The sequence below is a fragment of the Scyliorhinus torazame genome, chromosome 15 (assembly GCF_047496885.1).
Source record: "Scyliorhinus torazame isolate Kashiwa2021f chromosome 15, sScyTor2.1, whole genome shotgun sequence".
NCBI lineage: Eukaryota > Metazoa > Chordata > Chondrichthyes > Carcharhiniformes > Scyliorhinidae > Scyliorhinus > Scyliorhinus torazame.
The window spans coordinates 135,491,724-135,510,067 of record NC_092721.1 but is presented as its reverse complement, the minus strand read 5'-3'; the positions used below and the strand labels follow the sequence as shown (position 1 = coordinate 135,510,067).

The following is an 18,344-nucleotide window of genomic DNA, read 5'->3' as shown; positions in this document are numbered from 1 at the left end:
TCATGTCTTCAACTGTCCAAAACGTTATGATAGAGTGTTTGAAGCGACAAGTGACAAGGAAGAGTCAGAAGAGGAAAAAGATAGTGTTCAGAGAGAAGACATTGTCCTATTAACAAGCAGTTTTACGCCAGTAATGAGGGTGTAGGTTGCAGAATCCTTCAGTTGTGCTGTATTGGACAGTGGCTGCACATCTACTGTGTGGAATTGACTGGTTAAAATGTTACCTGGACTCCTTGAATGCTGAAAGTCGTAACAAGGTTAAGGAATTTGAAAGTTCCACAAGTTTCAGGTTTGGGGATGATAATACTCTGAAGTCGCTGAAAAGAGTGGTGATCCCTTGCAATATTGCCAGAGTGAATCATTTCATTAGCATGGATGTTGTATCAAGTGAGATACCTTTGCTTCTGAGCAGACCGTCGATGAAGAAAGCACACATGAAACTGGATATGGAACAGGATAAGGCAACAGTTTTTGGAAAAACAGTGGACTTACAATTTACACAGTCGGGACACTATTGTATTCCATTACTGAAAAATAATATTTCAAGTAGAGTGGTTAAGGATGTGTTAATGGCAGTTGAAAATGGGACTTTCGCTGATAAAAAGCTTGTTGTATTAAAACTGCATAGGCAATTTGCACATCCGTCTCCTCGGAGGCTGAAAAATGAATTAAAGGATGCAGGGGTAAGGGATGAAGACTATACTAAATTGAAAACAGGTTAGTGATTGCTGTGAAGTTTGTAGGACGTATAGAAGGACACCAGCACGACCGATAGTAAACCTACCTTTGGCCAGGGATTTTAACGAGGCTGTGGACCTTAAGATCTGGGATAAGGCCATTTTCCGAAAGGACAACTACCAAAAGTTGGTACAAATACTTGCCTGAAGGGTCTAGTCAATGGAAGGATGCAACTGTTATTAGAGCAGGGAAGGCCACTGGAAAGTATAAACATTGGTTGAATGTACAGCATTCAGGGGAGGGAGTTAAGACAATGGATTGGGAACACAAAGTTCAAAAATGGAGGTCACAGAAACGCAGTGCCAATTCAGATAGTACATCGGTTAGTGAACAGGTCCGCAGGAAAAGGTTGAGAATTTTGAAAGGACATCCCACAGCAGATAGGAAAGATCAAGCAGTAGCAGTATAGAACAAGTATCAGGCGGGAGAGTGGAAGTAGTTTATCAAGGTCTCGGAACATGAGTAAGACTACAAATACTAATAGGAGTAGAAGCCCACATGCACGTGAGATTTTGGTGGCTTCCAATAAATTATATGAAAGGTAATCAAAGATGCTAAACAGCAAGAGATGCATAGTTGGAGTGAATTTGGGGTATACACAGAAGTACCGGATAGGGGACAAAGAGCTCTGTCCCACAGATGGATTTGCATGGAAACGGTTCTTCCGGATGGAACGGTAAAGGCCAGGCTTGTGGCAAGGGGATTTGAAGAAAGCTTAGAAGTTCAGGATTTAAGGGTAGATTCACCTACAGCAGGAAAGGTGAATTTTAAAGATCTTCTTTTAGCCACAAAGGCATGGGAATGCAAATCTATAGATATGAAAGCTGCCTTCTTGCAGGGGCATCAGCTCCAGAGAGACATTTTTCTCCATCCTCCTAAAGAAGCAGCAAACACAGAAGGGGTATTCTGGAAGTTGAACAAATGTGCATGTGGTTTAAATGTTGCATCTAGAGTCTGGTATTTTTCGGTACGGTCAATTTTGTTAAAGTTAGGCTGTTACCAGTTGGAAGTAGATCCGGTAATGTTTTACTGGCACTATAAAGGGAACCTTTTGGCAGCTTTATGATGCATATCAAATAATTTTTGTGGGGTGGGGCTAGTGATTTTGAAGCTTTTGTAATCTCTGGTTTGAGGAAAGAATTCAGGGTCAGAAGTCAGGCTTCCGGTGCATTTAAATATATTGGACTGGAAATGGGACAGACTAAGTTAGGGGCAACTTTACGTCAGCAATCTTATTTGGAAAGCATCAGCCCAATAGCAATTAGTCGTGGCCTGGTTTTCACAAAAAGATGCAAGGTTTCAAAGATGGAAAAAGAGCAACTGCAAAGTTTAATTGGGCAACTGAATTGGTTAGGTAGACAGACTAGACCGGACATGAGTTTTGATATCTTAGAGTTGAGTACAAAAATGAATGATCCCAAAGTGGAAGACATAATAAGAGCAAATAAAGCGTTTGGCCAAACTAAAAATGCAGGAGGGTGTTTTGAGGTTCCCGGTTTTAGGTGACCTTAGGCACTTGAAATTCAAAGTTTATAGTGATGCGTCCTATGCAAATCAAGCACAGGCAGTTTTATCATTTTCCTCTTGGGGAACAATGGTAAATGTTGTCCTCTTGTGTGGGAAACAAACAAAATAAGGAAAGTGGTCGAAAGCACTTTGGCTGCTGAGACGTTAAGCTTTGTAGAGGCGATGGATATGGCCTTTTATATATCTCAGATATTGACAGAAATTTAACTTTTGGATATTGTTAATGAAGGGCGCCTGTTTCTGTGACTTGTTTTTTTTCTTCAAAAAAAAAATTTGAAAAAAAAGAAGGGGGGAAATTGCGTGTGTGTTTTTGAGTTTCTTTAAATTTTGTTTTCACCTAATTATTTTTTTCTCCAAGGAAGGGGAGACTGTTAAGTAATGGGTTAAGAGTTAAGTAATGCATTAAGAGACACTGCAATTAGTTGTCTCATTTATGTTAAGTATCCAATGATTGACACTGATATGTAAAGGGGCTTCAGGTGGCCTTTGTGTCAGGTGGTGTGTTGTTAAGAGTTTTGTGCAGAGGCTGTGGAAGTGAAATAAATGGTGTTTGGTGAAAAGGAACAGGACTTTTGACTCTTCATACAACAGTAATTAAAACGTATAACACAACAGAGTTCAATTTATACTCCAAAAGCTTTAATATTCTTCCCGCAGACCTTGCTAAAAATCCAGTTCTGAGCCCGTAATCTTGAGTGATTGCTGGGAAAAGTCTTCCAGCTCCCGATCATGATCGAAGGGAATATGAGGAAAGAAATTAGTGTAACCTGAAATGGCATAGCTAGCCTCAAACTTTGAAAATGGCACATAATTATTTGGGTTGAGTCGCATGCTGTCTTTTCCTCTATCTGGCCCAATTTTGAATGCTTCCCACTTCAGGGAGGTTTAAATTTCCTCTTAAACAACCCCAACTCCAAGAGTTTTTTCTGAAAGCAGACGACACAATTACAATTAAATTCCTTATCAGTACAATTCTAAAGCACAGCTCTTACATTATACAATTTTGGAGCTTACTGGTTATGTTACTAGCAATCCACAGGCATGGACTAATAATCTTCTGCAGAAGGCAAATTCAAATCAACAAGAATACCGGTACTGATAAAAGTGGCCATGAAGCTGTTGGATTGTCACAAAAACCCAACTGATGCACAAATATCACATATTTGTCAATGTATCAGCAAGCAGATGTTTTGGCAAACTAAATTGTTACACTAATTGTCAGGGCGGCACACTGGCGCAGTGGTTAGCACTGCTGCCTACAGCACTGAGGACCCAGGTTCGATTCCGGCCCCAGGTCACTGTCTGTGCACATTCTCCCCGTGTCTGCGTGGGTTTCACCCCCACAACCCAAAGATGTGCAGGGTAGATGGATTGGCCACACTAAATTGCCCCTTAATTGGAAAACAAATAATTGGGTACTCTGAATTTTTAAAAAGTTAAGCTAATTGCCTTATTAAAGACAGATATTGGTTATTGACTCAAACTCCAAAAGAGTACAAATGGACGCGGTTGGAACAGTTGGATTTTATATGGAGTTTGTATCTCTGCTGAGTTGGATGCACAATAAACTTGCTGAAGGTAAAAGACAAGCCACTGATAATATGGTGGCGCAGTGAGTTAGCCCTGCTGCCTCACGGCGCTGAGGTCCCAGGTTCGATCCCTACTCTGGGTCACTGCCCGTGTGGAGTTTGCACATTCTCCCCGTGTTTGCGTGGGTTTCGCCCCCACAACCCAAAGATGTGCAGGATTGGTGGATTGGCCACACTAAATTGCCCCTTAATTGGAAAAAACGAATTGGGTACTCTAAATTTTTTTTAAAAGACAAGTTACTGTTTTATTCCTCCATCGTATACTAAGAGTTAATATAAGCATCCTTTAGGAAAATAAATAATTCCCATCGTTACACAGTCTAGCCTTTACACAATTCAGGACCCACACCAGTGTGGCTAGAACCATAGAATTTCTACAGCGCAGGTGGTATTCGGCCCATCGAGTCTGCATTGACCCTCTAAAAGAGCACCTATCTAGTCCCACTTCTCCCCCCCCCTCCCCTTAATCCCATCTAACCTACACATCGTTGGATATTATGGGGCAATTTTGGATGACCAATCAACCTAACGTGGATGTCTCGGAGTAGTTCACATAATTAATTACTTTTGGAGTGCCAGGACTTATGCAGGCAAAAATCTGAGATGACATAGAGATGTGTAACATAGTTTCATAGACTTATTTCATAGAATTTACAGTGCAGAAGGAGGCCATTCGGCCCATCGAGTCTGCACCGGCTCTTGGAAAGAGCACCCTACCCAAGGTCAACACCGCCACCCTATCCCCATAACCCAATAACCCCACCCAACACTAAGGGCAGTTTTGGACACTAAGGGCAATTTATCATGGCCAATCTACCTAACCCGCACATCTTTGGACTGTGGGAGGAAACCGGAGCACCCGGAGGAAACCCACGCACACACGGGGAGGATGTGCAGACTCCGCACAGACAGTGACCCAAGCCGGAATCGAACCTGGAACCCTGGAGCTGTGAAGCAATTGTGCTAACCACCATGCTACCGTGCTGCCCGTGGGTAAGGATTGTATATGGATGCTGTCTATTTGAACTTCCACGGACATGTCATAAAACACGATCAAGACTATTAGCAAAAATAAAGGATAGAATTGGAGGCAAACCGGCAGCGGGTTGGAAATTGGTTTACTGTCAGGAGACAGAGTAGATATAAAGGATAAATACTCTGTTTGACAAAACATGACAAGTGGTATTCCCCAGAGATCTGCACAGGAGCCTCAGATTTGACCATATTTATCAATGATTTGGAAGAAACAATAGCATGCAGATAATACCAAGTTGGAAGCAGAAAATTGCAAAGTGACATTAATAAATTGAAGTGAACAGACAAAACTATGGCATATTTGTGTGAGATGACCCACTTGAATCCAAGACAAAGCAAGAGTTTTCTCTTGACTGGTAAGAATCTAGGAACTTTGGAGAAGTAAAGCGACTTGGTCATCCGTGAACATAAATCACGGAAAGCTAGAGGAAATGTATAAAAAGCAATCAAAAAGGCTAAGGGAATGCTGGACTTTACCTCAAGGAGGTTGGAATGTAGCCACCCGAGTTGGCCACTTCCCGACTTAAAATGGAGAACAGCAAAGGCTGAAGGGAAATTCAGCCAACACAGGCAAAGACTAGCAAATACAGAAATCATGTATATTGGAACCTGCAAAACAACCAGACAGCACCAAAACCAGCAGCCATCTGCATATTAATGAGCGATCCCCAGGAACAATCGAAACATTTTAAGGTAAACAAAGCCAAGCCAGACTCCTTGGCGCCAGCAGGAGCCAACACAAAAGAGGTTAACGGACACTTAAAGACCGCCCAACGATCAGGGAACCGCTCCAGCATTGGAGAAATCGAACCAAGTGATTGGAACAAAGTCCAATCACTTGGAACCAGGTACGGGGTCTGCCCTAAAGGGCAGGAAGCCCCTGGGGACTATAAAGCAAAGCCCCCAAGTTCAAATCGTTCTTCTTTGGCAGGGTCACTCAGCAACTTGAACCAACCCTTGACAGTGACCTGTCTTGTTGCCTCCAAGCAAGTAAGTCTCAAGTCAACGCTCGCTACGAGATAGGCGCTCCTCGCTACCGTCCATACCAGCTTTTGAATCCCACAGACTCAGGACCTGAACGAAAGGTCATTTGTTCCCCTGACCTGGTGGGCCAGCCCGAAGCTAAGTATAGGCCTGTTAGTTATAGAAATGGCCTATAAAGTAGAGTTTATGCAGGAGAAGCGATTTACTGTGTATAATAAATGTGTTTTGATTTGATTCTTACTAATTGGTGTGTTGAGTTATTGATCATTACTTGAACTTGAACCTCGCGGCGGTATAAAGATACCTGGCGACTCTAGAGCAAAGGTTATAAAACAGAGCCAATTGAACCAACCAAAAGTTAGCAACATATTACTGGCAACATCCTGACGGGACCCGATCTAGAAGTGGCTTAACCACTCCGGGAGAACACAAAATGTGAATTAGAAATCCAATTGGGAACAGAAAAACCACAAGTGTTCAAGCAGTTCTGATCAATCCTCATAATTCGGAAGTGTGTTAATGCATGCGTAACTAACAGGGCTATAAGGTAACACTGATAGATTTTTTGTTGCGACAAAACTGTCGGGAGTTTGTATTCCGGAAAATAGCGAAAGCCGTACCCGTAATTACAGCACCACCATAATACCCCTTGTTCCAAATTTTAAGAGAAGTATTCAGAGAGGAAAGATGGCTATGCAGGCAATGCAACGCCCCATGAACCTCGAAGAATTTGTGGTCGCAGCGACTAGCAGTAGAGTAAGACAGTGTCCCGTTTGGGAAGAGGAAATCAGAAAGTACCTCAAAAAAAGGATGGCCCCTTTGGAGCGAATTCTGTGAAAATGAGGAAACAGGTCCCGGGAGTATAGGACATACTTGGTGGGAGAACCTGAGCGAAATCCATAAGAAAAGCTTGGCAAAAGCTTGCAAGCCGATGGCAAACGTGTCCTGTTTGGCAAAATTGTGAGGCACAGAGGAGGTCGTTCTGACGCTCTGTCGAGAGATAGAGGAGGCACATCGAATGAGTACAGTCGATGTGAGCGAGATAGAGAAAGAAAACGTAGAATTAAGGAGGAAGTTAGCAGCAAAGGACGGAGAGGTGGATGATGCCAAGTGGGCACACCAGTTTTGTCTGGCGCACTTAAGCAGCTTCCAATCTCAGTACGAAAAGGCCTACCAAGACACGCAACGTGCAGTCCTGGTACGAGAGGAAACAGAGAAACAGGTAGAGGCATTGCAAAGGCAGTGTAGCGACCTGAAGGCAGCGTTAAGAGCACTCCATACTACCACCACGGAGCACAGACAAAGCTCATTAGACAACACAAAGTGCCGGAAGCAGATTGCAGAACTGCAATCTCTGCTTTCAGTTCAAAAAGGATTCCAGGAAACCTTTGGATCACAGTTGGATGAGGAAGACGGCCCTGATTGGGAAGAATTGAGTGAGACAGCGCAGAGATATTTTCAGGGAACATGTGCGCAGGGAAAGCCCCAGAAGAGAAAAGCGCCCCAACCCCCCACAGAGCAGATAGTTCAGGCTCCAATGAACCCAGTCACCACCCACCGCACAGCCACATCGGACGACACGGAATTTCTGTACACCACCCCCTTAACAGTGACCCAATTACGGGACGTGTGCGATAAAATCAAACCGTTCCTCCCCACCTCAGACCCCCACCACTTCTTTGCCAGAGTAAAACAGCAAGCGACCATGTACGGCCTGGATGAGCGAGAGCAAGTAAAGCTCAGTTTTGAGTTTAGACCCTTCGGCCGTAGCAGCCCTTCCCGACCCACAGAATGTAGGAGGAGGCACCCTTGCAGAAATGTATACCGCGATCCTAGACGCGATCGGGTATAACAGGGGTGACCCCGTAGAAGGCCTCAATAAGTGCAGGCAAAAAAAAACCGAGCACCCCACAGCGTTTGCTGGACGCCTGTGGATCCATTTTGTGGCAGTTTTCGGAGACTTAGTCCATTTGCCCATTTGTCCCCAGACAACATGGCCAAATGGACCCGCACCCTTATCTCCCATGCCACAGAAACAGGACAAAAAGCTTGTGCCAATTATGATCCCTCAGAAGAGGCTCATAATGAGAAATGGGTTGTAAAAAGATTGTCCCGCACCTGGGAGCAAAACAAACCCACAAATAAAAATCCCGAAGAACATCAGGCAGAAGCAGACATACACACAGTTAAGGCACACCAGAACCCCACATGGGTAAATGAAGGCAGGAACAGCCCCCCACAAAAGCCACAGGAATGTTACAACTGTGGACAGTTAGGACACTTTGCAAGAGAATGCAATGCCCCACGAAAGCCACAGAGAGCACAGCAGGCAGGCACTCTGAATAAGAATAGGACAGAGCCCATACATAGTGTGAGCACCCGTTAAGACCAGACGGACCTGAACGGAACAGACTGACAGTGTTCGGGCTCCCCCAGTTGGGTCTGCGACACCCTTTGGGATAGGTCCGGCCGACCAGTAGTTGCAGCAAAGATACGGGGACAGCCCATCGAGTTTCTCTGGGACACAGGAGGGTCCCGCACCACAATCAATTCCTCCACCATGTTTCAAAAGGACACGTGGCTCACGACAGCCACCATCACCCTCAGCGGCTTTACAGGCCACTCACAGCAGGGACACATCACAGGCCTTGTACCCATTCAAATCGGCAACAAAGTACAGGACAGCATTCGCGACCCACAAACACGACTGTGGCCGGATGACTGGTTCCGTTCAAATCACAGGACCTGACCATAGACCCCAAAAGCAATACGGATTTTCCCAAGAGGCGGAGGGAGAAATCACAAAAGTTATCAACAGCTTATTAGAGCAGGGCGTACTCAGATCAGTAGCCTCTACTAATAATGCCCCGATTTGGCCAGTGAGAAAGCCCGATGGATCATGGCGACTGACCATCGATTACCGGGAACTCAACAAAGTCACCCCCACAGCAGCCTCCACGGTAGCCACAAGTCCCGAGACCATGCTCAAACAGGGACTCAACGCACGATACTTTACGGTTTTGGACGTCAGTAATGGATTCTGGTCCATTCCATTGGCAAAAGCGTGCCAATACAAATTTGCCTTCACTTTTAAAAATCAGCAGTACACGTGGACATGCCTTCCACAAGGATTCCACAACTCCCCCTCCATTTTCCACCGACAGCTGGCAAATGGTTTGTCAAAATTTTCTCGCCTCGAATTTCTGGTCCAGTAACGGACGACCTATTACTGCAGACAGACACCAAGGAAGAGCACATCAAGCTTCTGGCCGAACTCCTGGAACTCCTACAGAAAATTGGTTGTAAAGTTAACCCCAAAAATGCCCAGATTTTGGAAAACAAGGTTATATATTTGGGTACAATTATCACACATGGTAAACGCGAGATCGAGCACAAAAGAATTGACTCGATTGCCAAATTGCCCCTTCCCCAGAATGTTTCAGCCCTCAGGTCGTTGTTAGGACTGGTTGGCTACTGCTGAAACCACATTGACGGTTTCGCCAGCAAGGCAACACTCCTCTCGGAACTCCTAAAGAAAAGAGCCCCCTGGGAATGGCTTCCGCAGCATACGGATGCTGTGGACTCGTTAAAACAGGCATTCATAGCAGCCCCCGCACTACAAGTTCCAGACCCACTTTCCCCTTACGCTATAGAGGTAGCAACCACAGGCCGCACCCTTTCGGCCGTGCTCCTCCAGGAATGACACGAACAGTTAAGGCCCGTGGCTTACGCCTCCAGAATCTTAGATGCTGTGGAGCAGCGATTTTCAGCCTGTGAAAGGCACCTGCTCGCAGTTTTTTAGGCAGTACAATATTTTTCATACATAACCGGACTGAACCCCATCACAATCCTGACAGAACACACCCCCATCCAACTTTTACTGGACGGACGACATAAGGACGGTACAGTCAGTCAAATAAGAGCAGCCAGGTGGACCCTTCTTTTGCAGGGACGGGACATCACTGTTAAAAGGACCATGACCCACACTTTCTTAGCAGATAACCTACAGTACCCAGGCACCCCCCATGAATGTGAAATCATCTCACCGCACCACAACACAGGCCCCTTTATTGTGAAAATACCCCCCAGAAAGATAGGTAGTTCACCCCAGAGCCCCAAGCACAGACACATGCGAACAATATTAGAAGGGAAGCGCATAACAGGATGCAACATTTATGTCGAGGACGCGCCCTAGAAGAAATCGCAATAAAACTTCCAGGACACTTAGGTGCGCAGGCGGCAGAACTAGCAGCCGTTGCTTACATTGTGGACCACCCAGAATTCCTTCCCCAGCCCAGCAGACATAAACTCGGACAGCCTCTATGTCTGCAACAGCCTTATGGAATTCCTACCCCTGTGGAAAGCAAGAGGATTTGTTTCCGCGGACGGAAAACCCCTCCCTTCAGCCCCATTGCTCCGCCACATTTTCAAAAAAGCACAGAACAGGACATTCGGAATCACTAAAGTTCAAAGTCGCCACCGTTCCTCCCCCCCTGGAAATGTAAAGGCCGACGCACTGGCAAAAGCAGGTTCCAGGAATGGATATTTTTGGACACCCCCGAGAGCGCACCAGTGAATGCAGTTCAGGTCTCACAGACTAATATCGAGGATTTAGTACAGGCCCAGAAGCAGGACAGCAATCTCAGGGAGATTTTGAAAGGAAAATTTACGGCACCTTACGATAGGTTTAAAAATGCACTAACTACACATGACGGTGTGGTGTTAAAAGACACCCTTTATATGGTTCCTGAACAGGACAGAAATCAGCTCATTTGTTTATTCCATGGCGGTCATGGACATCAGGGAATTGATCCCACTACAGCCCACCTCAGGCAGCTCTGTTGGTGGCCCAGTTTAAAAGAAGACGTAACGCACCACGTTGAGAATTGCCTTATCTGTGCCCAGAACAATCCGGACAGATATGCCAAGAAAGCTCAACTTAGTCACACCCGCCCCGTTAATGGCACCTGGACTAACCTCCAGATTGATTTTATAGGACCATTGCCCCCTTGCAGGAATGATTATAAGTATGTACTCGTTGTGATAGACACGTTTGCAAAATGGGTAGAGGCATTCCCATCCAGAATGAACACGGCAAAGACCACAGCCAGGATCTTAACCCACCACATCTTTACGAGATGAGGACTCCCCCGCAGCATTGAATCTGACCAAGGTTCCCATTTTACGGGACGTGTCATGAAGAACGTCCTCACAATATTTGGCATTACCCAAAAATTCCACATCGCATACCACCCCCAGTCGAGTGGTATCGTGGAGCGCATGAATCGGACCCTAAAAGCTACCTTCCGAAAAATGGTCCAGCAAAACAACACCACTTGGGATTCAGTCCTCCCTTTTGCGCTGATATTTTTGCGAAATACGGTTTCAACATCTACAGGTTACACCCCACACACCCTCATGACCGGACGCCCCATGAAAGGCACAGAATTTTTATTGGTTTGACCAGCCCCGAAATGACGTCCCCCACACACACGAGAAAGCAGTAGAACAACTGGTAGAGAATGTTAAAACGGCTCAGCTAGCAGCCGCGGTACGATTAGGCACACAAAAGAAACACAGCAAGGCCTGTTTCGATAAGACAGTACATGTGACTGAGTTCAGTGTAGGACAGCAAGTCATGCTCTCCATATACAACCCCAGCACATTCCTGTCACCTAAATATTCGGGTCCGTACTCCATTGCGGACAAAGTAAGCCCCTCCGTGTACAAAATTAAGTACCCCAATGGAAAGACTGCGTGGTTCCATATCAACCAGCTTAAGGCATATGGCCCACAGTCCAACCATGCACATCACGTCATGCTCGACGCAGCAGACCACACCCCGCCCACAGCCAACGTAACCCTACCCTCCCCCAACACCTCCAGCCCAACCACGGACTCAACCTCGACTCCACCCCCAAACTCTAGACTCCACCCCGGAACGCCCACAGACAGCAGCAGCAGAGACAGTGACTGTGACTCAGACAACAGCCACAGCACGCCTCCCTACTATCCCCATGCAACAGGACCCACACCCAGCGAATCTGACCACGATTCGAGTGATCCCTTCCTCATCACATTCCTCAATAAGCCCCACCAAAGACCACCGCCCTACGATTACGAGCCCGATTCTGTCCCCACAGAACTAGACACCACCTTTTGGCACCGCGACAACTCATACAGGCTCGTGCGGAACGACGAGATGGACCCCAAATCGCACCATGCAGCCCTATCAGCCCTGATACACTCGAGAGTATGGCATCCGGGAGAAGATGACGACTTTTAGTCTGACTCCCAAAGCGAGAACCCCTTTGCGACCCTGTTCGCAACTGATAACTGAGGTGTCCAGATGATGTTTTAAAAAGGAACCGCTTGGGAGAAAACGGTATCCTTTCTGATGGAACCTGCAGCATGTTTAATGTTATTTGTAGTGGTATTGTTAAATGTTGTTTGTAAGATCGGAAATTTTTCCACGGCCTACGCCTTATTTTTCGGCCGAAACCTTTGAGAACGTGCCAGCACTCATCGGCAGAAACCACTGAGAGCTTGCCAAACCCCCCGTTCATAACTGCCCTTCTGGTTTTAAGGGAGAACCAATACGGCAACCCCCCACGATGACTACATTTTTGTCCGTTCTTGTCAGTTGCTCAGGCAGTGGAGAAACAGCATTGGGACCCGCCCTGCCTGGGAACCCCCCCTCTGGTCAGCTACACTCGGGTAGAGTACACACAGCATTGGTCGCCGTCCTACCCGGAGATTCCATCCAAATCTTACCCGTCGCGGCCCATACGCACCTCATTTCGGCACTTTTGGTTCAAAAAGTTGTGTTTTGTTTCAGGCGACCCTTAGGTTGCCATCCCTATGCTATTTACATCCTCAAACATTTGGATGGTAAATCGCACAGCCTGCGAGACGGCTTGCACTGTTCCAGTATTTTTAAGTGTGTCCTGTCCTGAATATTCGTTTTTTTTTAAAATGAGGGAGTCACACATGGTGACAAATTGTAACGGGAGAATTGGCACTGAAGGACAGACACACTAACAGACGAGATATTAAACCAAGATAGTAACAGACACTATGCTTCATCCCACAGAACCCCAGAAGCTCCAGGAAAAGAGCCGAAACGAAGAGAAGAGAAAGAAGAAGAACCATGAGGACATCCTCCGTGTTGCTCATCACCCTAATGAACATTTGGTTGCGCGCGAATGCGACCCCCCTGACCCCAACCACCCCCCCCCCCCCCCAAGCCATTAATGATTCACTTCCCCATAGCACCCAGAGCCCAGTCACAAGTGACACCACACCATCTTGGTGTGACAGGTTTATAACCTGGTACTCCCTGTCCTACTTAATAGAATCCCTACTGGTATTGGCGATACTCTGCAGCATCGTGCAGACTATCCGCATGAGGAAATGGTGGAGAGCCTACCGCGCTCGCACCCCGGTATATAGGATAAGATCCCCTATTTTCGGTTATGACCAGACCCCCGCGATTTATAATAAAGGACATTCGTTTGCGTTCTTTTTGTGAATAAAGAAATGTGTTTCATGAGCGATTGTACAATCCTGAGCTTGACTGCCAAGCCAGGAAAAATGTGAATAATGCTGCTATGATTTTGTTTGTATCGTTAAGGAAGTTAGTATGATTGAATGTTTGAGTGAGTGTAGTTTATTGAGGACAGTTAGAGGTACCGTTTTTTTAATTTTGTAATGCATGTCCCTATTTTGACATAGCGACAGTTAGAATGTTAGTTAAAATTTTTCTTGCATAGTTATGGTCAGTGTAGAGGCCATAGAAGAGTGCTCGTCGGGTCAGGGAATGAAGACAACGCAGTTATGTGATCCTTCACGCTCCGCGTTAGGATCACAAGGAGGGTGTGTAGCCACCTGAGTTGGCCACTTCCCGACTTAAAATGGAGAACCGCAAAGGCTGAAGGGAAATTCAGCCAGCACAGGCAAAGACTAGAAAATACAGAAATCATGTATATTGGAACCTGCAAAACTAGACAGCACAGAAACCAGCAGCCATCTGCATAGTAATATAGCAGCCATCTACATATTAATGAGCGATCCCCGGGAACAATCTAAACATTTTAAGGTAAACAAAGCCAAGCCAGACTCCTCGGCGCCAGCAGGAGCCAACACAAAATAGGTTAACGGATACTTAAAGACCGCCCAATGATCAGGGAACCACTCCAGCATTGGAGAAATCGAACCAAGTGATTGGAACAAAGTCCAATCACTTGGAACCAGGTACGGGGAAGCCCCTGGGGACTATAAAGCAAAGCCCCCAAGTTCAAATCGTTCTTCTTTGGCAGGGTCACTCAGCAACTTGAACCAACCCTTGACAGTGACCTGTCTTGTTGCCTCCAAGCAAGTAAGTCTCAAGTCAACGCTCGCTACGAGATAGGCGCTCCTAGCTACCAGTCGATACCAGCTTTTGAATCCCGCAGACTCAGGACCTGAACAAAAGGCCATTTGTTCCCCTGACCTGGTGGGCCAGCCCGAAGCTAAGTATAGGCCTGTTAGTTATAGAAATAGCCTAGAAAGTAGAGTTTATGCATGAGTAGCGATTTACTGTGTATAATAAATGTGTTTTGATTTGAATCTTACTAATTGGTGTGTTGAGTTATTGATCATTACTTGAACTTGAATCTCGTGGCGGTATCATAAAGATACCTGACGACTCTAGAGCAAAGGTTATAAAACAGAGCCAATTGAACCAACCAAAAGTTAGCAACAGGAATACAAAGGGGAGGAAATATGTACTTTAGCCAGACTGCACCTGAAGTACTGCATTCAGTTCTGGACACCACATCTCAGGAAGTATGGGAGGAATGCAGCATAGATTCACCAAGATCATACCAGGTCAAAAAGGATTGCATTATGAGGTCAAGTGCTTACAGTTGGTTTGCACACCCTTGAATATAGAAGATCTAGTCAAAATTGGAGAAACAGCATTCATGAATGAAATCAGGAAGCACTTCTTCATGCAAAGGGCATTGGAAATCTGGAACTGTCTCACCGAAAGAATGTGTGTGGTGAGTCAACTGAAATTCAAGGCCAAGATCAATAGCTTTTTCTAAATAGGTAAGGATATCAAACAATACAGAGTGTATTAATCACTTAGTAGTACAGTACTTGGTAGTACACGAGTACTGCTTTAAGAAAATACATGCTATCAACACCTTTTATCGTGCATTCATCGGGACAGGTTTGCAAGAATACCAAATCTCAAGGGAACAACAATTTATTCTGCATAAGAAAAGGATGCTGATTGGCTGCCAAGCGGATTCTGATTGGTAGAGGCAGTGCCATGGAAAATGCACCAGGGAACAGTTAACTGCCAAGCTTTTCTTCAAATTAAGCCAGACAAGACTCTGATCGGTCAAGGCATTACCATGGGAAATGGGCCGGAAATGACTGTCCCCCAAGATTTTGTTTAATTGAAAAAGGCACAATATGTGGACAGGGGCCTGTGTGAATATGTGCCACACTGTGAGCCTGACTGATAATATTAAATTGGTTGCCAGTGTAATTCTTAGCACAACCAGGATTATTTAGCAAGTGATGTCCAATCGTAATCACATCTAATGTTGGAGACTATGTTCTTTTTGCAAACGTGGACTGTATTTTGCCTGTAACAAACAGCTGAAGGGACTTGCCGTTTGATATGTTCCACCAGTCGGGACGTACAGCTTACGTTCCTGGCATCACGCTGTCACTGAAATTCATATACTACAAAACTAATTTGTGTGTTAGGCAGAGCGTCTTTATGGCTTTATGGCAGCATCCTTTTGATGGAGAATACTACTCTTGTTGCTCCTGCATGGTGGTAGCTTTAAATGGCTAACTTCATCTGTTAATCAAATTTTTGAGACAACTTGCCTTTCTAGGGTAATCTGAGGCACTTTTAAAGACTGAACTTGCTAACCTTAGAACCATTCATGAATTTGCCCGATCCACAGGCTAGCTTTGATGCACCCTATTTTGGCATCAAGTTTACATGGTGACAAAATGATTCGGGCCCTATTTATGAGATTGCCGATATGGTCAATCCTATCGTGCGTGGAACTGTAGGACACCAGTGTAGACTGACCAGTGAAAGTGGGCTTGTAGTAGACAATGCTGGAGAAGCCCCAGCATCCACTTTCCAACAAATGTGTACCATCTTCTCATGCAGTATAATTTGTTGCTCCCTTTGCGATTTGGTATTCTTGCAAACCGGTCCTGACGAGCATAAGGTGAAACACATCAACAGCATGTCTCTTTTTCAGCAACTCTGAATTCAGGGTAGTCAGGTAAATAAGTGGGCAAATAGAACATAGAACATACAGTGCAGAAGGAGACCATTGGGCCCATTGAGTCTGCACCGACCCACTTAAGCCCTCACTTCCACCCTAATCCTATGGACAGACTGGCAGAGAGTAATTCCTCAAACTTTAAGATGGGCAGCTAACTAGCAACATCTCAGACTGGAGGTAAAAGAGTTATCAATATGATCATCTGAACATGTTAATTTGCTGGTTATAAAGGCGTTCTTTCTGTGAAAGGCACCAGACCAAGTTTGAAATGAAGGTGAGGATGATCAGTGTTCTGAAATTTCACTAAATTTCCTGACATGAACTTTCTCTCGGATTGAAGCACTCCAGCATTAGGAATAGACTGGGCAAATAGCTTTGTCTTGCTCCAACGTCTTGTCCCCATGTTAAATACAACTGGCACATCATCTACCAGGTTAGCAGAGGGAAATGCCAAGCCAAAACAAGGAAGTGACAGTTAATAGCGATAAACAGTTCAATTTCCTCTCCTGATTATTTGAACACTTAACAATTTTATCTCTTCTGCACTGTAACCTTGCTCCAACGATGACTACGCTCCATATTAATGATATCATTCCTATGATTTATCTCATTGCTGTTTTGGTGTTAGCCTGTCTAGTTTCGTTTCCATGGACATGGGATTTGTATACGGTTCAACCGTGCAGTCCAGACCGGGATCGAGACAAATGTTATTCCGACCGTGGCTCGGGCCCGCACTGCCCCAACCCTGCGGCTTTAAGCGGGGGCTGCGCTCCTACCTGAGAATAACGCTGCACCAGCTTGGCGATCACCTCCCTCTCCACTTGCCAGTCGGGTTTCCGCTGCTTCCTCTGTTGCTTTATCTTGGCCTTCTTGTGCTGATATTTATTTTTCCACTTCTCGTAGTTTTTAATGACATCGCCCCTTTCGGAGGCGGCTGCCCGAATGCCACTTTGCTGCCCAGTCAGACCCATGCCTGATTCTCGCATGGAGACAAACAACCTTCCGGCGCACAATGACAACGTCATCGGCAAGCAGGTGGGCGCGTCCCAATGACGTCAGGAACCAGACCTTTGTTAGAGTCCCAGGAGGGGGAGCCCTGGAGTGACGAAACAAACTGAGGACAGATTAACCCAGAGAACCAGCTACCCAACAACTTCAAAACTAGGGTGGCACGATTTCACAGTGGTTAGTACCCCAGGGAGCCTAACCTCAGGTGTCAGTGCGGAGTCTGCACGTTCTCCCCGTGTTTGCGTGGGGTGCTCCGGTTTCCTCCAAAGATGTGCAGGTGGATTGTGGCCAAGCATAGCAAAGTTGTGAGAATGGGCAGTGAGATGCAAAGACAAGTAGATTGACAGGGCTGAGACACTGACCTGCAACATGTTTCAAGGTTAAGGATTTAGTGGCTCCTTTAAGATGATGAGGGGTTTTGCCAGTGTGAATAGGGAATTATTGATTAAAGAGTTAATGACATTTATTGAGAGAATGAGAAGAGTAGATTTTTTAGATGAATGGTGTTACAGGGATTGACTGCTGTGCCATATGGGGAGTGATCAAAGCACAATTTATGTAAGAGAAAGGAGAAAAGGACAATGTGAAGGAAAAAAAGCAAAGGACTGGCATTATATTGGCACAAAAATACCTAATCTGTAAAAATCTGTTTACTATATGGCAACATTCCTTCACTTGTAGAAAAAAGCATTAAGTCCTTATATGTGTCAATCATCAGCATTTTGAGTGCTACTTCAGGATAAGTTAACAAAAATCTGCACTCTCCATTGTTCCTGTTTATACCCATGTCTTGTTGCCCCAAACTCCAACATGCAGCTGGCACTAATGGCTGTGATTGCAGCCTTTGGATAATGTAATCCTTGCAAGAACAGAAATGCCCACCAACATTATACAGACTCCAGAATTCAACCATTAATGGTAGACTCTAACTCAAATAGTGAGGGAGCAAAATCAATAATGGCAATGAAAGGGAATGGGGAATAGATAGTTATAACAGAATAGATAGCGGAGACCTCAGCAGTGACCTTTGTGGTAATCCACTTTTTAGCATCTACCAACCTGAAAATGTCTTTTTTATTCGGTTTCTTGTCTGTTAACCAACCTCTATCCATGCTAATATATTACCTCCAGCTCCATGCGCCTGCTCTTGTCTATTCAC

General features: G+C 45.4%; 1 protein-coding gene across 1 annotated transcript in view; it reads right to left on the bottom strand.

The window, feature by feature from the left end:
- The window catches only part of ddx10 (DEAD (Asp-Glu-Ala-Asp) box polypeptide 10), a 388,230-nt gene extending 371,050 nt beyond the window's left edge, over positions 1-17,180 (bottom strand). The window contains exon 1 of the mRNA XM_072476795.1: positions 16,954-17,180. Coding sequence (XP_072332896.1) covers positions 16,954-17,163 — 210 coding nt within the window. The 5' untranslated portion in view covers positions 17,164-17,180. The remainder of the gene's footprint in view (positions 1-16,953) is intronic.
- Positions 17,181-18,344: the final 1,164 nt, after the last annotated feature.